General features: G+C 35.9%; 2 protein-coding genes across 3 annotated transcripts; both read left to right on the top strand.

The window, feature by feature from the left end:
- Positions 1-790: 790 nt before the first annotated feature.
- LOC133287970 (alpha-1,4 glucan phosphorylase L isozyme, chloroplastic/amyloplastic) lies at positions 791-12,301 on the top strand. Of its 2 annotated transcripts, none has more exons than XM_061485671.1 (15): positions 791-1,122; positions 2,283-2,521; positions 2,606-2,707; positions 3,121-3,297; positions 3,416-3,691; positions 4,052-4,323; positions 4,467-4,584; positions 4,664-5,074; positions 5,371-5,523; positions 6,251-6,379; positions 7,084-7,320; positions 9,029-9,105; positions 10,665-10,851; positions 11,102-11,302; positions 11,890-12,301. In XM_061485671.1, exons 1-15 carry the CDS (start codon positions 891-893, stop codon positions 12,004-12,006), a joined length of 2,928 nt encoding a protein of 975 aa, XP_061341655.1. In that variant the 5' UTR covers positions 791-890; the 3' UTR covers positions 12,007-12,301. The 2 variants fall into 2 exon arrangements, with proteins under 2 accessions (XP_061341655.1, XP_061341656.1); XM_061485672.1 differs by having other exon boundaries at positions 2,286-2,521.
- A 7,688-nt stretch (positions 12,302-19,989) lies between these two features.
- On the top strand, positions 19,990-20,555 carry LOC133287976 (uncharacterized). The gene is made up of 2 exons (XM_061485677.1): positions 19,990-20,487; positions 20,544-20,555. The coding sequence occupies exons 1-2, from the start codon at positions 19,990-19,992 to the stop codon at positions 20,553-20,555; spliced, it is 510 nt and encodes a 169-aa protein (XP_061341661.1).
- Positions 20,556-21,506: the final 951 nt, after the last annotated feature.

Below are 21,506 nucleotides of genomic sequence, written 5' to 3' on the forward strand. Positions count from 1 at the left end.
AATTGAAATTTCTAAATCAATAATTATTTTAAAACAAATCACACATTCTTTCTCCCCTAAATGTTATAAGATAGAAATTGTAACTATTTTAATATAAACTTTTTTTTATAAGTAATTCTATTGATACCTAACATTTGTACAGTCTAACCTAATTTTTTTAAAATAGACCTCAATTGAAAATAGCACATATCATTATCAGTTTTTCTACTTTCAAATTTCAAATTTTATTTTTTTAAATTATTTACACATATTTTTTTATAATTTTAAATAATTTTTTTTTGGTTAACATTTTAATAGTTAAATTTTATGAAAATTTTATTAATATACACTTCTTAAATTCCACTTAAATTAATTACACATATTTATAATCTTAAATAAGTTTTAGATACACTCGCACTTTATTCTTAATAACGTTGAAATAAATGGACAACAAGTTGCGAATTCTAAATGGTAATCGTTTCTTTTAAGAAAAAAAGAAGAAGCAAATTCTAAACCGTTAAATATAAATAAAATTAGCGGTTAAAATTGAAAGTATAATTCATATTTATATAAAGTGATGGAAAAAAAAAACTCAATTTCCAATATTTTTAAATTGGATCTTGAGGCGTTAGCCAATGAAACAAAGACTTGCTTACGTGGCATTCGGATGGAGCGCCAACAGAGCAGTTGCAGAGTGTAGACAGTGATATCGATCACAGAGTATAAAATTTGAAGACAATGACGAAGTGTGTGTAAAAGCTCGTGATTCGATGACACTTCGTTTTTCAACACCATTACCTCCATTATAGAAACCAAGCTCGTGAACAAGATAAGAAACTTCTCTCTCTCTCACACACACACTCTCTCTCACTGATTGATCTCGAGAGAAGATAGAGAGAGAGATTGTAACAATGGCTTCAACAATGCGGTTCTCTCCGAATTCCACAAGAACGGAGGCCTTTCCTCGCTGCAATTCCATCTCTGGATTCATCGGCGTCGCTTCCAGATCCTCCTCCAAATCGAAGTTCATGTTCATCGGAAGGATCGTGAACCCGAACCTGAGGAGAAGCTCTTTCTCGGTGAAGTGTGTGTCTAGTAGTGAGTCTAAGCAGAAACTGCAAGATCCTGTTCCTCAACAACAAGGTCGGAAAATTTTTTGTTCACTCTCTCTTTCTCTGCATTTTCATCATCATCATCATCATCTTGTTTTACTGTGATGCTAGCAGCTATATTTGGTTTCTATTTTTTTTTTTTTTTTTTTGGTTTGGTTTCAGCTTTGCTTACTTCATTTCCAGCACTGAATTCAAGTTCAAAATTTAGAAACCTTCAATTAGGAGAAAAACTCTGTTCTGTGACCATCTTGTTAAAAGTTTGCATTATATGTCTAAAGTTTTGGTGTTCTAGTTTACTATGCATGTTACTGCGTTGTGTCAGCATTGGAAAAGGATTGTGATTCACTATTTTATCAGTAACATGTCAGGAATGTATCGCGAGTCATGCTATTTGATGATATTTCAATTTTGAACCATCAAAGTTGTTATCTAATCGGTATACTGAATTGGTTCTGATTAGCTACTGAAAAAGAAGTTTGTATGTTTTTATTTTATTTTATTTATTTCTTGTTGTAGGTTCTTTTTTCCCCCTATTTTGTAGGTTTGATGGTTGAAAATCATCTTATTAAGTTGGCTTATTGCTGCTTCGAGTCATGACGTGTTATTTAGCGGTTTATGGGTTTGGATCCTTTTTTTACGCTGACATGGAAATACATGGTTTATTGCCGGAGATGTCGTATGCTTGGATTCAGGGAGAACTCACTAAACCTTTGTTTGGACTAGAGGAAAGTAAATGACGGAGGAGAGAAAATTTTGAAATTTATTTATTTATTTATTCAATCTTATTTATTTTCTCTAAATTTTTTTAGCTTTTTATTTGGGCTCATCAATAGCCAAGCCAACTAGTCTGGGATAAAGGAAATGAAGAGAAAGCTTAGAAAGAAAATTTTGTTTCACGAGTCTTCTTTGTTTTCTACGTTCTCTTTAACCAAAAAAATAGAAATTTTCAAATTTCAAAATATTTTATTTCCTCCCTATTTTCCTTCTCTCCATCCGAACACACGGTAAATGAAGTGAACTTTATCCAAAGCTAATCATTAATATTTTTCGTTACCTTCAAATTGTGTTTAGAACAGGGAAGGGAGCTTTTGTCCGAGATTACTCTTGACTGTTTTGCTTGTTATTAACAAGTTATCTTGTGTCCAACTTAATGCGATCTGATTAATCATTTCTGTTTGTTGTGTGTTTTAGAAGCTACAACCTCTCTCAGTTCTCTCATGCCAGATGCTTCATCTATTGCCTCGAGTATTAGGTACCATGCAGAGTTCACTCCATTGTTTTCTCCAGAGAATTTTGAACTTCCACAAGCTTTCTTTGCAACTGCACAGAGTGTTCGTGATGCTCTCATAATAAACTGGAATGCTACTTATGATTACTACGAGAAGCTGAATGTTAAGCAGGCATATTACCTTTCAATGGAATTCTTACAGGTTCGGTGCTATCATAATGATTTGAATTGCCTGGAATGTTTCTGGCATCTAATATTTGTTTCTATCTATCATTCTGTCATGCAGGGTAGAGCATTACTAAATGCAATTGGCAATCTAGAGCTAACTGGTCCCTATGCAGAGGCTTTGAGCAAGTTCGGGTATAAATTAGAAAACGTGGTACACCAGGTGTGGCATTCCCTACTGTATCTGTTTTTCTTATTTTTAATTCTAAAATGTCGCATGCTATACTGCTCCCTTGAATTACTGTTTGTCCAACCAGAAGCCCATAGGTCAACATAGCACGACCTCTTCAGATAAACAAACTGTTTTCTGAAACGAATGTTATAATTCAAAAAGGTCCTAATGGATTTTTTCTGATTGCATATTTGCTATAAGTTCAACAGTTGAGACAGTCAAGTGATGTACTTGGGATTCTTACCAAGTTCCTTTTTCTACAAATTTTTCCCCCAAATGTTGCAAGCTTATAAAACTTTTTCTTTTAATGAGCACCTACAGAAACAGGACAATTTAAATTTTAATGTTTGGTTGCATTATCTCTCTTAGAGTTGTGGTAAATCATTTTAATTGGCAAATAATAGGAGCCAGATGCTGCACTTGGAAATGGGGGTCTTGGGCGTCTTGCTTCATGTTTCTTGGACTCTTTGGCAACCTTGAACTATCCAGCATGGGGTTACGGATTGAGATACAAATACGGCTTATTTAAACAGCGAATAACCAGAGATGGGCAGGAGGAAGTTGCTGAAGATTGGCTTGAGGTATGATTCATCATTTATTGACAAGTGCTCATGGCACGCACTTAAAATTATAATCTTTGCATTAGTTCTTTCGGTTCTATTGATATTTTCTTTCTTTACTTGTGACCCCTTCAAACAGATGGGCAATCCCTGGGAGATTATTAGAAATGATGTCTCATATCCTGTGAAGTTCTACGGCAAGGTTGTTTCAGGATCAGATGGTAAAAAACATTGGGTTGGAGGAGAAGATATAAAAGCTGTTGCACATGATGTTCCGATTCCAGGATATAAAACTAAAACTACAATCAACCTGAGACTTTGGTCTACAAAAGCTGCATCAGAAGAATTTGATTTATATGCTTTTAATTCTGGAAGGCACACTGAAGCATGCGAGGCTCTAGCAAATGCTGAAAAGGTTTGAATGATATGGCTAGTGTAAACTCTTTTAGAATTTGTAAAATATCTTATAAATTTAGTAGAAGTGAACCAATTGGATAGTGGTGTTAGAGTAAGTATTTATATAGAAGAGCTTCTCTGGACTTTTGACTGTAATGTGTTTCTTTTCATAGTTTTGTAAGTTGAGTGTCTTTGAGTAACGACCTATGGGAGTTTGTAGTCCATGTCTTGTGCAAATGTTGTGGGAAATATCTGAGTGACTTTACATAATTTCACTAACTGGGGGGGGGGAGGGCTTTCTTGTTAATTTTAATTTCATTACAATGTGATTGGAAGTTTTTTAACGGACATTTTATATGGTGTTTTCTTTTGAATGCAGATTTGCTATGTACTCTACCCTGGGGATGAATCAACAGAGGGCAAGATCCTTCGTCTCAAGCAACAATATACTTTATGTTCTGCTTCTCTTCAAGACATCATTGCTCGTTTTGAGAGAAGATCAGGAGCAAGTGTGAATTGGGAAGAGTTTCCTGAAAAGGTTGCAGTGCAGATGAATGATACTCACCCAACCTTGTGCATCCCAGAGCTGATGAGACTCTTAATGGATGTAAGGGGTTTAAGCTGGAAGGATGCTTGGAGTATCAGTCAAAGGTAGTCATTTTTATTATTTTATTATTTTTTAAGGTCTTTTTTCACTGGGATATTGGGGGGGCGGGGGGAGATCTGGTCATGCCATGTTAATCCATGATATGAGTTTGTTGATTGAATGTGCATTATCTGCCACTGTAATCTAGGACTGTTGCATACACAAACCATACTGTTCTTCCTGAGGCATTAGAGAAATGGAGCTTGGACCTTATGCAGAAGCTTCTTCCACGCCATGTTGAGATTATAGAAATGATTGATGAGGAGGTAATACCAAAATATTTGCATAAACTATTTTATTTCAGGGTACAGGCATTGAGTTCTTGCTGATATTCATGCTTTACAGCTGATTCGGACCTTAATCGCTGAATATGGCACAGCAGATTCAGACTTACTGGAGAAAAAGTTGAATGAAATGAGAATACTAGAAAATGTTGAATTGCCTGCAGAATTTGCAGATATAATGGTGAAGTCCAAGGAGGCCATTGATATTCCTAGTGCAGAGCTGCAAAATTCTGAACAAGAAGTAGAAGATGACGATGATGATGGAAAAGTGGAGGAAGCAATTGCTAAAAGGGATGGAACAGATAAAAGTTCCATTGAGGATAAGAAAGTGGAGTTACCCGAGCCAATACCAGAACCACCAAAATTGGTTCGTATGGCCAATCTCTGTGTTGTGGGTGGTCATGCAGTGAATGGGGTTGCAGAGATACATAGTGAAATTGTAAAGGATGAAGTGTTCAATGCATTTTATAAGGTAAATATTTTATTCAGTAATGTTTCATAGTGCTTAAATTTAGTGATTTTTCTGAATCCACGTCTGCAAAGGATTTTTTCCCCCCATTTGAAATCACCAAATAGCTGTTAGCAGTCAACACTTATCTATTACAAAAGGGAAGAAAATTTTTCTACATGCCACACTTTTCATATTTCAAAGTGATTACACAATGCATGCTATGATTAAAGAAAAAAGAAACATGCCATGTTTTACGTCTATGACAAGATCCAGGAACAATATTTGTATAATTGACCTCTATGCCATGTTTCTTGCAGTTGTGGCCTGAGAAATTCCAAAACAAAACAAATGGGGTGACACCAAGGAGATGGATCAGGTTTTGTAATCCAGATTTGAGTAAATTAATAACCGAGTGGATAGGCGCAGAGGATTGGGTCCTAAATACTGAAAAATTGGCTGAACTACGGAAGGTAGTTACCATTATTTAATTGATCATGAATTCTTTGTTTATGAAATAGAAGAGGGATTCACATTTTTTTTTTATTTAATCTCTTTTTCCTTTTTATGAATGTCAGGTTTTGCTGCACCAATTATACTTCTAGATAGCTTATTGCTTCTTGGCACTTTAAAAATGATCTCCAATATTGAAATTTTATAATTCTCGGTACAAGGTTTCCCAAAGTAACCAAATATAAATAAGAACTATAGTTGTTTCTAGCTAGCCCAAAAATGTAACTATCTTGCATTTTCTGATCTCCTTCAACATAATATTTTCAAACAAAGTGAGTTGTGTCTGGTGATGTACTATTCAGGAAGTTGTTGAATATCTGGTATGTTGAGTTTGCTTATGGATCCCAAGATTAGCTCAATTTCATTAAGCCTTTTTAGATTAAGTAATAAATGAAAGGGTAAATTTAGTGTACTCCTGCTTGTTGATCTTAAAGGAATCAATATGGTATGGTTATTATAATTTATGGGAATTTTCTGAAATTAGTAAATTAGAATTTAAAAAAATAAAAATAAATTATAATTTATTTTTATTTTTATTTTTATTTTTTAGTAAATTAGAACTAAGCATGTTTTAGCCCAAGTCATGTTTCCACTATTTGCGAAATGGATCACTGAATCATATATTAGTCTCCTGATTGTCAGGTCTCTGTAATTAAAGCTGACCATACTAGTATCATTTATTATTAGTTTGCAGACAATGAGGATCTACAAATGCAGTGGAGGGAAGCAAAGAGGAGTAACAAGATGAAAGTTGTGGAATTCCTCAGAGAAAAAACTGGGTATTCTGTCAGTCCTGATGCAATGTTTGACATCCAGGTAAGATGTTGCCTTTAGATTGGTTATTTTTTCTGTCTTTTACCGATAATTTTGATTCAGCTATAAATTTTAAACATGGAATAGAAGTTGAAAATGTAAAGAACCACTTCAACCCAAAACCTTAAGGTATTGGGTGATATCTTTTTAATAGTTTATATTATTCTGTAACACACCCCCTCACGCAAGAGCCCTTTGGGCTTGAAGTGTGGATATTGCACAGGCCCAAGTTTTGGTTTACCTTGTGCTTGTTTAATTCCACTTTAAAGTAGGGGGAGGTGAAAATCGAACTCGTGATCTTGTGGTCATTGAAGCTCTGATACCATGTAAAGAACTACTTCAACCCAAAACCTTAAGGTGTTGGGTGATAGCCTTTTTAATGGTTTATATTATTCTTTGACAGAAAAACATGTTGATCATAAGTTTTATGCATTTTTTAAAGGCCTAGTAGGCCTACTTAGTTAAATAGGCCTTTATAATGCCTAAGCTTGCCTTGTTTGATTTATAGGCTAGGTCAACATAGTTTGAAAGTAGGCTAGGGTGTAGGTCCCCGATATGTCACCTAGCCTATTCCCACCCCTATTTATGAGTAACTTGTAACCATCAAAATTTGTACTTTTAAGCTACGTTCCTTTCTCCTAACAATATTGTTATTAGTTTTTCCTTTATAGTTTTGGTAAATTGTTGGTTTAATTGTTTTTATTTAGGTGAAGAGAATCCACGAATACAAGCGACAATTATTGAATATTTTAGGAATCGTTTACCGCTACAAGCAGATGAAAGAAATGAGCGCTGCAGAAAGGAAAGCAAATTTTGTTCCAAGAGTTTGTATATTTGGGGGGAAAGCATTTGCTACATATGTGCAAGCCAAGAGAATTGTGAAATTTATCACAGATGTCGGGGCTACTGTAAATCATGATCCTGAAATAGGAGATCTGCTTAAGGTACATATGACTCTGTTTTCCAAGAGTTCTTTTTTGTTTGTTGCTTTTGGTTTTGTCCTAGGTTTCTTGTATTGTTCTCGAAGGTAAATTATTTTTCCTATACTAGTACTTGGGTCTTGGGACCTATTATGGGTTTTATAAATGACTTGTTTGAGCTGTGAGCAAGTTGCTCTGATGCTGTGAATTTAAAATCAGTATGCAATTTTATATAGAAAGATTTTTAGTGTAATTTAACATGAATACCGCATTGAAAAGGGAAGTCCATACAGTACTACATTCTACTACACAAATAAAACCCACTCCCATGAATCCCGACTTGCAAAGGTAGGGGTGAGAGAAATCTTTGTATGTAGCCTTAATGCAAGAGACTGTTTTATGGGTTAGAACACGTAACCTTTCGGTTATGAAGATTCAGCTTTACCGCTACCCGAGGCTCGCCCTCTTGCATTTTACTACAAGAGTATAAGAGAAAAATATGATATGTACCCAAAGAAAGGAAAAAGCAAAAAGCAACTAAAGCATGGTAACATATCATGCAAATTCTCTATACACATGCAATATTCCTAAAAAATTTAAACCTTATTCATTTAGTACTTCTTTTGATTATCTTACTCGTCAAATTGCTTTCCTGATCAAACTTTAATGTTAGTACTATTGCATGGTGATACAATCAACTAAATATCAGAGAATAAAACTGAAAATTATACTGGTAGATTGATCTCGTAAGTCTGAAATACAATCTCCAATCTCCAGAAATGACTCCAACAAGAAAGTAAACTCTGGAAATTACAATACTAGAAAGGAAAGGACAACAAACTTGTAAAGGAAATGATAAGTGACAGAGCAATTTGAGGAGCTCTGCAACCCTCCCAATAGACTCCCAATATTCCACAATGGTCCTACCAAAAAAGCCTGTTACCCTATTTAACTAACAATACCACAACTGCTCTCTTCAGCATTATGCTCATTCAATTATCCACGTCAGCACACACAGCAACATTTGCACTCTGAGTGTGGTTTTCCCTTCTTGGAAGAATATTCTCTTCTAACAAATTTGGTGACTCAACATGGGCATGTTTTCCTCTATAACATTTCCTAGAATGAACTTTTGGAGGCCTATCACATGGTCAATGGCGTTCTTGGATAAATTCCTATTAGTGGATATTTTGGGTCCTATAGAAGAAAGAAGAAAACAATTTAAAATGCTATAGTAGTTTTTGCATTCAATTTGATGACGAAAGAATTATGGAGGAGCAATTGGGTCTGTTTTTCATTGTTGATCCCCATGCTGCTATGTAGGAGAGACTCATACATAATAATCCATTTAAACTTGCATCTATTTTTGTGGAAACTTTAATATAACATCTAGAATAAATTGTTTGAATTTTATGCCCTTCAATACGAATAAGATTTTCATCATGTCAGTTTCTAATATACTAAATATATAAAGATGAAACTGCTCTCTTTCAACATTTAATTAATAACAAACATTTAATATTTTCAGAGGGGACTAATTCAAAGGAATGGTTGACCAAGTTTCTTGTGAAACATGATACTTTTGTTCTTAATTATTCTCTTTTCTTAATAGATGGCACTTCTGGAATTCTTGAATAGTTGATAACTTCCTACCATTTTTTGGTGAGATCACATTTTTGCATATTGATGATGCAAAATATTGTTATTTATTTATTTTTTTGTATTAAATCAGGTTGTTTTTGTCCCTGATTACAATGTCAGTGTTGCTGAGATGCTTATTCCAGCAAGCGAATTGTCACAACATATCAGGTAGTTATATTTCATATAGTTGTTTTGTGTTATTTTTTGGGTTGCATGCTGATAAGAACCTTGGGATGCATCACCCCAAAAGCAAGGTCAAAGGGTGGGAGTGCCCACGGCCTTACAAACCCCACATTAGTTGCCCATACAACCAATGTAGGACTCCAAGTCCCATACCTTGCAAATGGGTTCTAACACATGCTTTCATCATGCTCGTGCAAAAATGGTGATATATACATTTACTTATCTCAATCGATATATAAAAATAGTTAACATGATATTATCATTTGTACTAATCATCAACTGTTCAAATTGAGTCAATCACATTAAACTGTCTAATATTTATACATAAATATAGATTTTGTTCATATAAACAAGTAACAACTCCTATTTATTTTATTATTTATTTTTTTTATGCTTGGAAAATTGAACAACTCAATTTGAAGAAAAGTATTTAGAAATTGTAAAAGGTGTTTCTATTATGAATATGTGTTTAAAGGTATTACAAATGCATCCTAGGTTTGTCTAGAAAGTTCCTAGAGAAATTTCTGGTATTGATAATTTTATCCTGACATATAAGGCCTCTTTCCCACCCTCACTAATCGAGTTTTAATGGGGAGTGATTTTATATAAGGCCTCTTCTCACTAATCGAGTTTTAATGAAAGTAGTAAGCTGAGTGTCAGAATCTGAATGTGCAGCACAGCATCCCTTGAAGTATTGGTGTTTCATAAGAACATGCCAGAAAAGAACCAAGATTGCCTGTATAATTGAGATCAGTTTCAAAGAAATTCAGACAACAGAACCAAGATTACTCCAAATTCCAAAAGGGAAAAAGAATACAAAATTGAGAACCCAAACTCATTTAAAGTTGCTTGTCTTTTAAATAAATTCAACCCTATAAATTCAGATTGAGTTTACTGGTTTGATTGATGAAGACACACTCTGAAAATGTTGACAACTAATAACTGATTTACTGATATGGACAAATCCTTTTTCAGTACAATAAGCAGAGGATATAAATTATAGGTTCCATTGTGAATACAAATTTTTATGGGGATTAGGCAAAAACATTTTAATTTTGATCACGAATTCACCCAATATACTGTTAGAAATATGAATGAATATACAACAAGTCATGTGCTTGCACCTAACGATTTAAGCTTTTAGGAAGATTGGTTTTGAAATATAATTAGAGCCTGTATGATCAAACGATCAATAGTATGATTCTTGCCTTTCCAACTCTTCATTAAGTTTCAGCACAGGGTATGAGTGGACTTTGCTTTGTCCACGCTTCAAACTGCAGAGGATTGCATGATGTGGGGGTGTTGGGGCCTTGTTACAATCCCAAGTATTCTTAATTCTTTCAAGGAAATAACTTCTCGCAGAATTGTGTTTCCAAACTTTGTTGATGGGCCAGAAAATGCTTACACTTTTAACAATGTGAATTATATTACATTGTTATTTTATTTCTAAACAAAAAACTGTTGTTAATATTTTATTTTCCTGTGAAACTTTGATGTTTTGCTGCATTGCCAATTAATTTGTGTTCCCTGTTTATCTCATGCAGTACTGCTGGAATGGAGGCGAGTGGAACTAGCAACATGAAATTTGCAATGAATGGCTGCTTACTGATTGGAACTTTAGATGGGGCCAATGTTGAAATAAGGGAAGAGGTTGGTGTAGACAACTTCTTCCTCTTTGGTGCTAAGGCTCATGAAATTGCTGGGCTGAGGAAAGAAAGAGCTGAGGGAAAGGTCTGTCTTAGTACCCATGTTGTGCATTTTAATTACCATGGAATATAGTTAATGCCATGCTGGTTGGGGAATTTCAGCATAGAACGAGTTTCCACTGTTGAAGTTTTGCATATCAATAATTTGTCAAAAGAAATTCAAGATAATATTCCTTACGAAAGAGTTCTGACCATAGTTCTCATTGTCCGAGGAAATCTTGTGTTTCTTCCTTAGAAACTTAAATGATTATAACCCAGTTTGTCTTTCAATTCAGTTTGTCTCTGATCCGCGGTTCGAAGAAGTTAAAGAATTTGTCAGAAGTGGTGTTTTTGGACCTTACAACTATGATGAATTGATGGGATCCTTGGAAGGGAATGAAGGTTTTGGTCGAGCAGATTATTTCCTTGTGGGCAAGGACTTCCCCAGCTACATTGAATGCCAAGAAAAGGTTGATGAAGCATATCGAGACCAAAGAGTGAGTTTATGGACTTTTCTCCTATTTGCTGATGAAAATTTGTTTCACGGGCTTCACTTCAGTACTCCCTCCAAAAAAAGGGAGTACCGAACTACATTTTTTGAAAATAATTACTGAGTAATAAAAAAAGTCTAAAATTTACTGAGTATATAAGTTTTATTACTTTGTTAGTTTTATTACTCGGTCTATAATATTCTCAGTCTATAAGTTTTATTACTCGATAGAAAAAAAAGGTAGTGCGGTATTCTCTTTTTCAGAGGGAGTACTAAAGTGGATCCCTTGTTTCACATGCTAGCCATAGGTAAGTTATTCATGGAAGCATGCACCAATTCCATGTTTATTATAAGCATGTATTGTCTGCATTCTCCAAATGGGTTCTATCATGTCATGCAACTTATTTATGAACCGTATTCATTTGGTGTTATCTTTGGGTTGTTCCTTCATATACGTGAGACTGACGTTATTGCCCACATTTTAATTACTTCATGCATCAACTTCTGTAGGCAATCATCAAGCACGACCATAAAATAGGCTAGCTTCTTTGATGTTATCTTTGGCATTAACATTTGTATATCATTTTGGTGTAGAAATGGACAAGAATGTCAATATTGAATACAGCAGGCTCGCACAAGTTTAGCAGTGACCGTACCATTCATGAATATGCCAAAGATATATGGAACATTCAACCAGTCAAATTGCCGTAGAGGAGGGGGTATTCTATACTCAACTAATAGCAGAGAATTGGTGCCACGTGGTAAGGATGATCACTGCTTTAGATAAATTACTTGTACCAAAAAATAAACAGAAAAGTTTTATAAAGAGAAGCGCTTGAATTAGTGTCAGTGGCTGGGTTCTGGTTGGTCAAAATAAGCCTGCAGTTCTGTAATATATGTGTCGTGTTTATTACATCCGAGTGTAGCTCAGTAAACTTGGAATTGAGTAAAGCAGACCTTTGTCTAGTGATGAATAGAAGACTAATTCAAGTCGAGCCTCACAATCTCTACGTTTTCTTACGCTACATTTCTTGAAGCCCTGCCTTGGGTTTGATTGCCAATCACCATGTCTTTAGCTATTCAGATGTCATGATTGAACATCAAAAACATAATTAATCAAACAATGACAATAAGCAATGAAACACTAGCAGCCAAAATACATTGTATAGCTTGTGAACTACTTCTGTTAAGAATTAAGATATATTTTAAAACTGAAGGTCTGATGTCTCAAAACAAATGTTTACTTACGACAATATATTTGGTTTGTTTATATACTTAAACTCTTTGTCATACAAACCAAGTCAAAGAATCTTCTACTCGTATTCATTTGGTGTGGGTCTCTCTATTATTCTTTATGAAACATATATTTAATACTTTTAACCAAATTATTTTTAAAATCTTTTAATTATTAGGTTTTTAAAAACAAAAGAAATTAATTTAAACATTTATTGATAAGAGACTAATGAGTCATGATCATATATAGGGGTGTTAAATGAATCAGAGGCCTTTGCCTCGGCTCGTGAAGGTCGGAGCTTACATGTCTAAAATTCGTTATTGGCACCAGGCTTGAATTTGTATAAAAGCTTCAATTCAAAAGTTCGGCCTTAGAGTCTTTCAGGCTAGCTTAATATATATATATATATATATATATATATATATATATATATATATATATATATATATATATAATTTTTATATTACCGGTAATAGTCATTTCTTTCTCCTCAATCCATTTCACCTCATTTTATTGCTTAGACAGAGTTTTTGAATGATTTTGTTCTATATTATGCTGTTTAGATATACATTGAATTTATGAATATTTATGGAATTAATAGTGTTGTTGATTGTATATTCTGTTTGGATAAATTTTTGTTGTCTTATTTTTTATTTAAACAGGTTAAACCAGACTTTTATTTTTTGTAAATAAGTCAGGCTACACACTAATAATTATATTTATAACAGGTAACAGGCTTGGTTAGGCTGACACATTTAAACACAGACTTAACATTTTAATATCAAAGCTCGGCTCGACTCGGCCCGTTAACACCCCTAATTATATATATTTGATTTAAACAACTCCTAGAATACACGGGTAAAATAACTAGTTACATTAAAATGATTAAGATCAAATCACAAAACAATATAATAATTTCAACAAAACATATTGTTATAGTTAAAATTTCACATGATCTGATCATGTAAATTTTTTGTGTTTATCTCCCTCTTTATTAACAATAATTGATTTCACCTATTTAATGCATGTGAAAAGAGAGAGACACAAAAAATTCATATAATGTATCCAAAAAATTTCATATAATCAAGTTATGCGAAATCTTAACATGGGAGTATCTATTCTCATTAAATAGTGTGGAAGGGGTTTTCAATGTTAATTTTGGGACCTATTTCAAAAAAAAAAAGTATGTGGGTTCAATTATCATTAATGAAGAAAGAAATAGACACAACTTTTTTTACATAACCAGGTCATGTAAAATTTTAACATGAAAGGATCTACTCTCAATGCCTTTGTATGATTTGAGTAAATGCATAGCTTAAAAACAAAAGTCGAAATCATTCAACATTTATTTGTGGAAATCATCCCATACCGAAATTTGCAAGGATGAACGCAGCATTTATATTTTGACACTAACAAAAGCGTATGAGTTAGTAGAGACAAATACGTACTTATAAGTAAGTACTCATAAATATAGAAAGAGCCACCCTTGCGAAATCGGTTTTAGCAGCCCTTCCGTCATATAGTATGCAGACCCCTGCGCTGCCACTTTCGGTTTGTGATGACATTAACAGGTATACCCGTGATTTCATTTGGGGGTCTTCTACTGAGCGTAGGAAGGTCCATCTAGTCAATTGGGAGAGGGTGGGTTCTCCTAGACTTTCTGGAGGTTTGGGGTTCAGAAGTACTAGAGTGGTCAATAATGCGCTCCTTATGAAAGTGGGTCATCAGATGTTAGTAGAGAACGAGGCGTTGTGGTCCAAGGTTATAAGAAATAAATACAAAGTTAGTGGTGTTATTATCCCAGAATCATATTTTTAGAGGATGCCCTTGGGTGATCAGTGTTTGGGAGAGCTTGGGATTGGTTAATCAGTCTGCCTCTTTTTTTTATGGCTCCTTTCATGACTGGCTGTTAGCGAATTTGCAGGTCAGTTATAAGCCCAGTATCAGAGGTAACTGGAGTACCATGTTCGGTGTCATTTGTTGGATGGTGTGGAAGGAGAGGAACGAGCTTGTCTTCAATAACAAGACCTCTAGTCCCTCGTCGTTGATGCATCGAGCAGTGGGCTTTGTGGACAGCTACGAGTTGGCAAATATCACGCTGCACAAAGTTGGGCTGGGGTGTCAACCTAGAGTGGAGGTCTACATCATGTGGACTCCCCAGTCTTTTTAGTTTCTTGTGTCAGTTATAATATTGAAGAGTTAATTGTCTTTTGGTTTTTCTTATGTGAGTTATGAAGTTAAATTGTTATGTTTATTAGGGATATAATGGTTGACGTTATGACATTATGAGTAGTTAATTAGTGGTGTTATGAGACTCTTGATTAGCTTTGTAATGAGTCTCTTCATTAGTACTTTCAGTTTTTTATGTTGCCTATTAATAGGCTTGATGTGTCGAAGAAATACAGTATTCCCTTTTTCAATATTTTTTACGTGTCTGAATATTCTATCAGTGGTATAAAGAACCAGGTTGAGAGTTAAACACGTGAGGGAATAGAGGTGTGAAAAAAGTGAAGTCATGGCCACATATTCTAATTTTGTGCAAGCAACCATTCCACGTTTCGATGGTCATTATGACCATTGGAGCATGCTAATGGAGAACTTCCTTCGTTCCAAGGAATATTGGGATGTCGTTACACTTGAAAGAAAATGGTATTTGAAATATTATTCAATTGTGTATAATCTGTGCAAAGGGTTCTCTATTTATAGAGAATACTTGACCTAATTTTGACCTAATGGACTTGGCTCAATACAACAAATAAATGACTAAATAATAATTATTTACAACACTCCCTTTCAAGCTGAGGAATAGATATTTATCATTCTCAGCTTGCTAGTAAGTTCTTGAAATCTGTCTGCAGGAAGCCCCTTTGTTAATAGATCAGCTAATTGACGCCCAGTGGGAATGTATGGAGTGGTAATCAACCCACTATCAAGTTTCTCTTTGATGAAATGGCGGTCGACCTCAATATGTTTAGTCCGATCATGTTGAACTAGATTATGAGTTATACAAATAGCGGACTTATTATCACATAGCAGCTTCATAGGTCCCTCACATTTTATTTTGAGATCATCAAGTACAATTTTCAGCCACAGTAACTCACAAATGCCTTGAGCCATAGCTCGAAATTCAGCTTCTGCACTTGATCTAGCAACCACATCTTGTTTCTTACTTCTCCATGTCACCAAGTTACCGCAAAGAAACATGCAATAACCAGTGGTAGAACGATGGTCAGTCACAGATCCAGCATAATCAGCATCTGTGTAGACTTCTAAAGATAGATTCCCATCACGTCGGAATAACAATCCTTTACCAGGAGTACCTTTAAGATACTGAAGAATTCTCTCTACTGCCTGCATGTGTTTTTCCTTTGGATCGTGCATAAACTGACTGACAACACTAACAGCATAAGCTAGGTCTGGTCTAGTATGGGTCAGATATATCAATTTCCCAACTAGCCGTTGGTATTGTCCTTTATCAACTGGAGGACTCTCTTCTTCATAGCCCATCTTGTGATTCTGCTCAATAGGAGTATTAGAGGGTTTACACCCGAGCTTTCCTGCTTCTTTGAGAAGATCCAAAACATATTTCTTCTGGCTGATAAAAATTCCTTTGCTTGAATGAGCTACTTCTATCCCTAGAAAATATCTCAGTTTTCCAAGGTCTTTGATTTCAAACTCAGAGGCAAGCCGTGTTTGCAGAATCTGTCTCTCCACAAAATCATCACTTGTGATAATAATATCATCAATATATACAAGGAGCACAGTAAGCTTCCCATTTTGGGAGTGCTTGAAGAAAAGAGTGTGATCTCCTTGACTCTGTCTGTATCCTAAAGTCATCATAACCTTAGTAAACCTTCCAAACCAAGCACGAGGTGACTGCTTCAATCCATACAAGGCCTTTTTTAATCTACAAACTTTATTTTCCCCCTTCACAGAATCAAAACCAGGCGGGATTTCCATGTAGACTTCTTCTTCTAACTCACCATTGAGGAAAGCATTTTTCACATCAAATTGATTTATATCCCAATTGTAATGGGCAGCAAGGGATAACAAGATTCTTACTGTATTCATCTTTGCAACTGGAGCAAAGGTTTCTTCATAATCAATGCCATGGGTTTGAGTGTAACCTTTGGCCACTAATCGAGCCTTGTATCTCCCAAGAGTGCCATCAGAATTATATTTCAGGGCATAAACTCATCTGCACCCTACTGCTTTCTTTCGGTTGGGTCTATCAATAACCTCCCATGTTTTATTTTTCTCCAAAGCATTCATCTCCTCTTGCATGGCTTGAGCCCAATTCCTATCTTCAAGGCTTCATGTACTGATTTTGGTATTGCAATAGAGTCTAGTGCTGAAACAAAGCTTTTGTGCTGCACAGAAAGATTAGCAGAGGAAACAAAATGGGAGATAGGGTATTGAGTACAAGAGGGACAGGAGGGACAAGATTTCTTGGGACAAGCTCTTTTTCCTTTTCTAAGAGCAATGGGTAAATCATCAGAAATATTAACATCATGATCAGAAATATGAGATTCAGGACTTACCAGTGGTTCAGACGATTGAGGTTGCTGCTGAGACAATGTGGGTTGTTTCCTTTTTTCAGGTGTCATAACCTTCCGTATCTCTGGTGTACTTAATGTATCAATCACAGGAAAATCAGTCACAGGAGGATTACTCACAAGAGGATCAGACACAGGAGCAACAGACACAAGAGGATCAGACACAGGAGGAACAGACATAGGAGGATCAGACACAGTAGGAGGATACACTGACACAGGTGAAGGAGTAGACACTGACACAGGTGAAGGAGTAGACACTGAAGTTTCAAAGAAGGAAGGTGATGAGTCTTCTGGTGAATTATTCTCCCCCTGAAGATGAGGACCTTGGAAAAAGGACTCAGATTCCTGAAATGTAACATCCATAGAAACAAAAAATTTCCGACTTCCAGGGTGATAGCACTTATAGCCCTTCTTATCAGGAGCATATCCAAGGAAGACACATTTAAGAGCCCTAGGATCCAACTTACTGCGATGCTGTTTATGAATATGAACAAAGACAACACACCCAAACACTCGAGGAGGAAGACTTTGCAAAGTTGGAACAGAAGGAAAAAAAGAAGTCATGGAGTGATTAGGACTTACATGATCGAGAACCCGAGTGGGTAGACGATTGATCAAGAACGCTGCAGTAAGAATGGCATCTCCCCAATAGCATTTGGGTACATGTGTTTGAAACAGTAAGGCACGAGCAACTTCAAGAAGGTGACGATTTTTCCTTTCAGCAACCCCATTTTGTTGAGGGGTGTCTACACAAGTAAGTTCATGAATCATACATTGATTTTGTATAAATTGGGAAAAAGAGTGATTGACATATTCAGTACCATTATCTGTCCTTAGTCTTCTGATTTTTTTACAAAATTGAGTCTCAATCATTTTATAAAATTGAAAGAACAGTTGTGGTACCTCAGACTTTTCACGCATTAAGTAAACCCAAGTTACACGAGTGCAATCATCAATAAAAGAAACAAACCATTTATTTCCAGAAGAATGAGGGACCTTAGAAGGACCCCAAACATCAGAATGAATAAGATCAAAAGGTTCAACACTCTTAGCAATACTAGAAGGAAAAGACACACGATGATGCTTAGCAAATTCACAAACATCACAATGAAAAGACTCAACAGACTTAGACAAAAACAATGACGGAAATAAAGATTTGAGTAAACTAAATGGAGGATGACTCAAACGCTTATGATGCAGCCAAATTAAAGAATCAGCATTTGATTGACCATGAGACATGAAGGTGTGATCTGTTACTTTATTTGTGGGAGATTGTGACACCAGATAGTACAGCCCACCTTGCTCTTTAGCACTACCAATCGTCTTCCCCGTGGCGAGATCCTGAAAAACACAATGGGTAGGGAAGAAGGTTACAGTACAATTCAAATCTTTTGTAATTTTGTGAATAGAAAGAAGATTCGTGGAGAGTTTAGGAACATGAAGAACATCCTTAAGATGTGAGGACTGCTATAAATTTATGTCACCAGAACCCGCAACTGATGTATGTGAGCCATCAGCTATGGATATTGGATGAGTTCCAATGGTAGGATGATAAGAAATAAAGGAGTCAGCACAACAAGCCATATGATCAGTAGCACCAGAATCAACAACCCAAGAATGTTTAAAATCATTACATGAAGAAATGAAAGAATGAGTTTTGGAGCTCATACCAGTCATAGCCAAAGCACTAGTATCAGATGGCTTACTCAGATAATCAAGAATGGTTCGGAGTCGTTCCAACTCATCTGGACGAAATGCAGATTGGGTCTCATTAGGTGCAAGGGTTATTTCAGAAGAAGTAAAATGCGCTTGACCACGCATCCTTGCCATCTTTTCTAAGACAGTTTGCTTTCCATAAAGGCGAAAGCATAAATCCTTGATATGACCTATTCTTTTACAGTAAGAACACCATCGGTCATCTCTCTTAGGTCTAGAAGAGGTACCATCATAAAATTTTAAAAAAGAACTCCTTTGAGAAGAGGCCATACTGCACAGAAAATGGTTAAAGAAAAGCTCCAAGAAGCCAAAAAATCACAAATAAATACCAAACGATGTCCGACCAAAGAGAGGAGCACATATCCAGAAAGAGGATGAGGAGAAGATCAGAAAACTTTTTGGCCGGAGCTGGAAAAAGTGTCTCACGCGCCTCCACGCGCCGGTGGAGGTGTCTACGAGTGGGCCTCACTCGCCGGGAGTGGGGCGGCGCGTGAGAGCGCGTGCGGCTGCCGCCGGAGCTGAAATTTCTGCGGCGAGGTCGTCCGACGGTCTCGAACCTTTCTGTGGTCGGTCGGAGTTGAAAGGTCGCCGGAAAAGTGTCCAAAACGCGATGAACAGTAGAGGCCTTATGTTGTTTTCGGAAGATCCAGTCGTCAAACGATTATAACACGTCCGTAAGCTGATAGATCAGAGAAAAAGGATTTGAAAACTGGTCCTCTTGGTCCAAAAGGTCCACCGGAAAAATTTTCCGGTGGCGGCTAATGGCGGCAAGAGGCTAAGAAAGAAGGTTTCTGTTTTAACGGAGGTAATTGCGGAAGCAGATCCCTCTGGATCGAGAGCTCTGATACCAACTTGAAAGAAAATGGTATTTGAAATATTATTCAATTGTGTATAATCTGTACAAAGGGTTCTCTATTTATAGAGAATACTTGACCTAATTTTGACCTAATGGGCTTGGCCCAATACAACAAATAAATGACTAAATAATAATTATTTACAACAGTTACCAATGGCGTTGTTGAACCAGCACTAGCAGAAGGAGCTCAGTTGACAGCAGCACAACGAGCAACTCATGAAGCGGTAAAGTTGAAGGATTTGAAGGCGAAGAATTATCTCTTCCAAGCCATTGACCATTCTATCTTGGAAACCTTTCTTTCCAAAGAAACTTCCAAGGATATTTGGGACTCCATGAAAAAGAAGTATCAAGGCTGTGCAAGAGCAAAGAGGCTGCAACTTCAAGCTTTACGCTCGGAATTTGAAACACTTCGAATGAAGTCGGGAGAATCAATTGCAGATTATTTCTCTCGCGTGATGACCATTGTCAATAAAATGCGAATTCATGGAGACAGGACAGAAGAAATAACTGTCATAGAAAAAATTCTTCGATCATTAACAGCAAAATTTAACTTTGTTGTTTGTGCTATAGAAGAATCTAAAGATATAGATGATTTGTCACTTGATGAATTGCAGAGCTCATTGGTGGTGCATGAACATAAGTTCAAACAGGAAGACACAGATGAGCAAGCATTAAAGGCTTCTACTGATACTCGTTCCAACAATTTTCAAGGAAGCGGTAGAGGCAGAGGTAGAGGCAGAGGCAGAGGCAAAGGAAGGTCCACTAATTTCAGAGCCAATAATGATCAATTTCAAGGCAGAGGCAGAGTAGGAGCCCCTGATAAATCCAAGGTAGAATGTTTCAGGTGTCATAAATTTGGTCATTATCAATCTGAATGTTATATTAGGCTGCTAAATAGCAAAGAAAAAGGAGAAAGTTCAAACTTTGCAGAAAAGGAGGAAGGTGAAACCTTATTGATGGTTGCTAAAGATGAAAAGAAAATTGAGCCAGATGTTTGGTATGTGGATACTGGCTGCAGCAACCACATGAGTGGTAGTAAGTCTTCTTTCTCTCATCTGAATGAAAATTTTCAATCTACTGTAAATTTTGGTGATCATTCTACTGTGAAAGTAATGGGAAAAGGTGACATTAAAATAAAAACCAAAAATGGTTTTGTGGAAACAATATCTAATGTATTGTATGTTCCTGATTTGAAAAGTAATTTATTGAGTGCTGGCCAATTACAAGAAAAGGGTTATATGATCACTATTAAAAATGGTGTTTGTGAGATATGTGATTATGTTAGAGGTGATATTGCTGTTATTCAGATGAGTTTAAACAGATTGTTTCCATTAAAGATTGGAGGAATCCAATCTAGTTTAATGGCTGAAATGAAAGATCCTTCATGGTTGTGGCATTTTTGCTATGGCCATTTGAGCTTTGGTGGGTTGAAGACGCTCCAACAGAAAAATATGGTGACAGGCCTCCCTCAAATCACAATTCCTCATTCCTTAGTTTGTGAAGAATGTGTTGTTAGCAACCAACATCATTCTGAATTTGTAAAAAGGAACTCATGGAGAGCAAAGGGAATTTTGCAATTGGTGCATTCAGGCATTTGTGGTCCAATAAATCCAATTTCTAATGGAGGTAAAAAATATTTAATCACCTTCATTGATGATTTTTCTAGAAAAACGTGGGTTTATTTTTTACAGAAAAAGTCAGAAGCTTTCTCTACATTTAAAAATTTCAAAGCTCGTGTGGAGAATGAGACAGGAAGGATGATTCAGACACTTCGCACAGATCGTGGTGGTGAATATTGCTCAAAAGAATTTGAAGCTTTTTGTGAAGAACATGGCATCCGAAAAGAGTT

The sequence above is a fragment of the Gastrolobium bilobum genome, unplaced genomic scaffold (genome assembly GCF_033153095.1).
Source record: "Gastrolobium bilobum isolate Gb01-03AN ecotype WA unplaced genomic scaffold, APGP_CSIRO_Gbil_v1 utg4343, whole genome shotgun sequence".
Taxonomy (NCBI): domain Eukaryota; kingdom Viridiplantae; phylum Streptophyta; class Magnoliopsida; order Fabales; family Fabaceae; genus Gastrolobium; species Gastrolobium bilobum.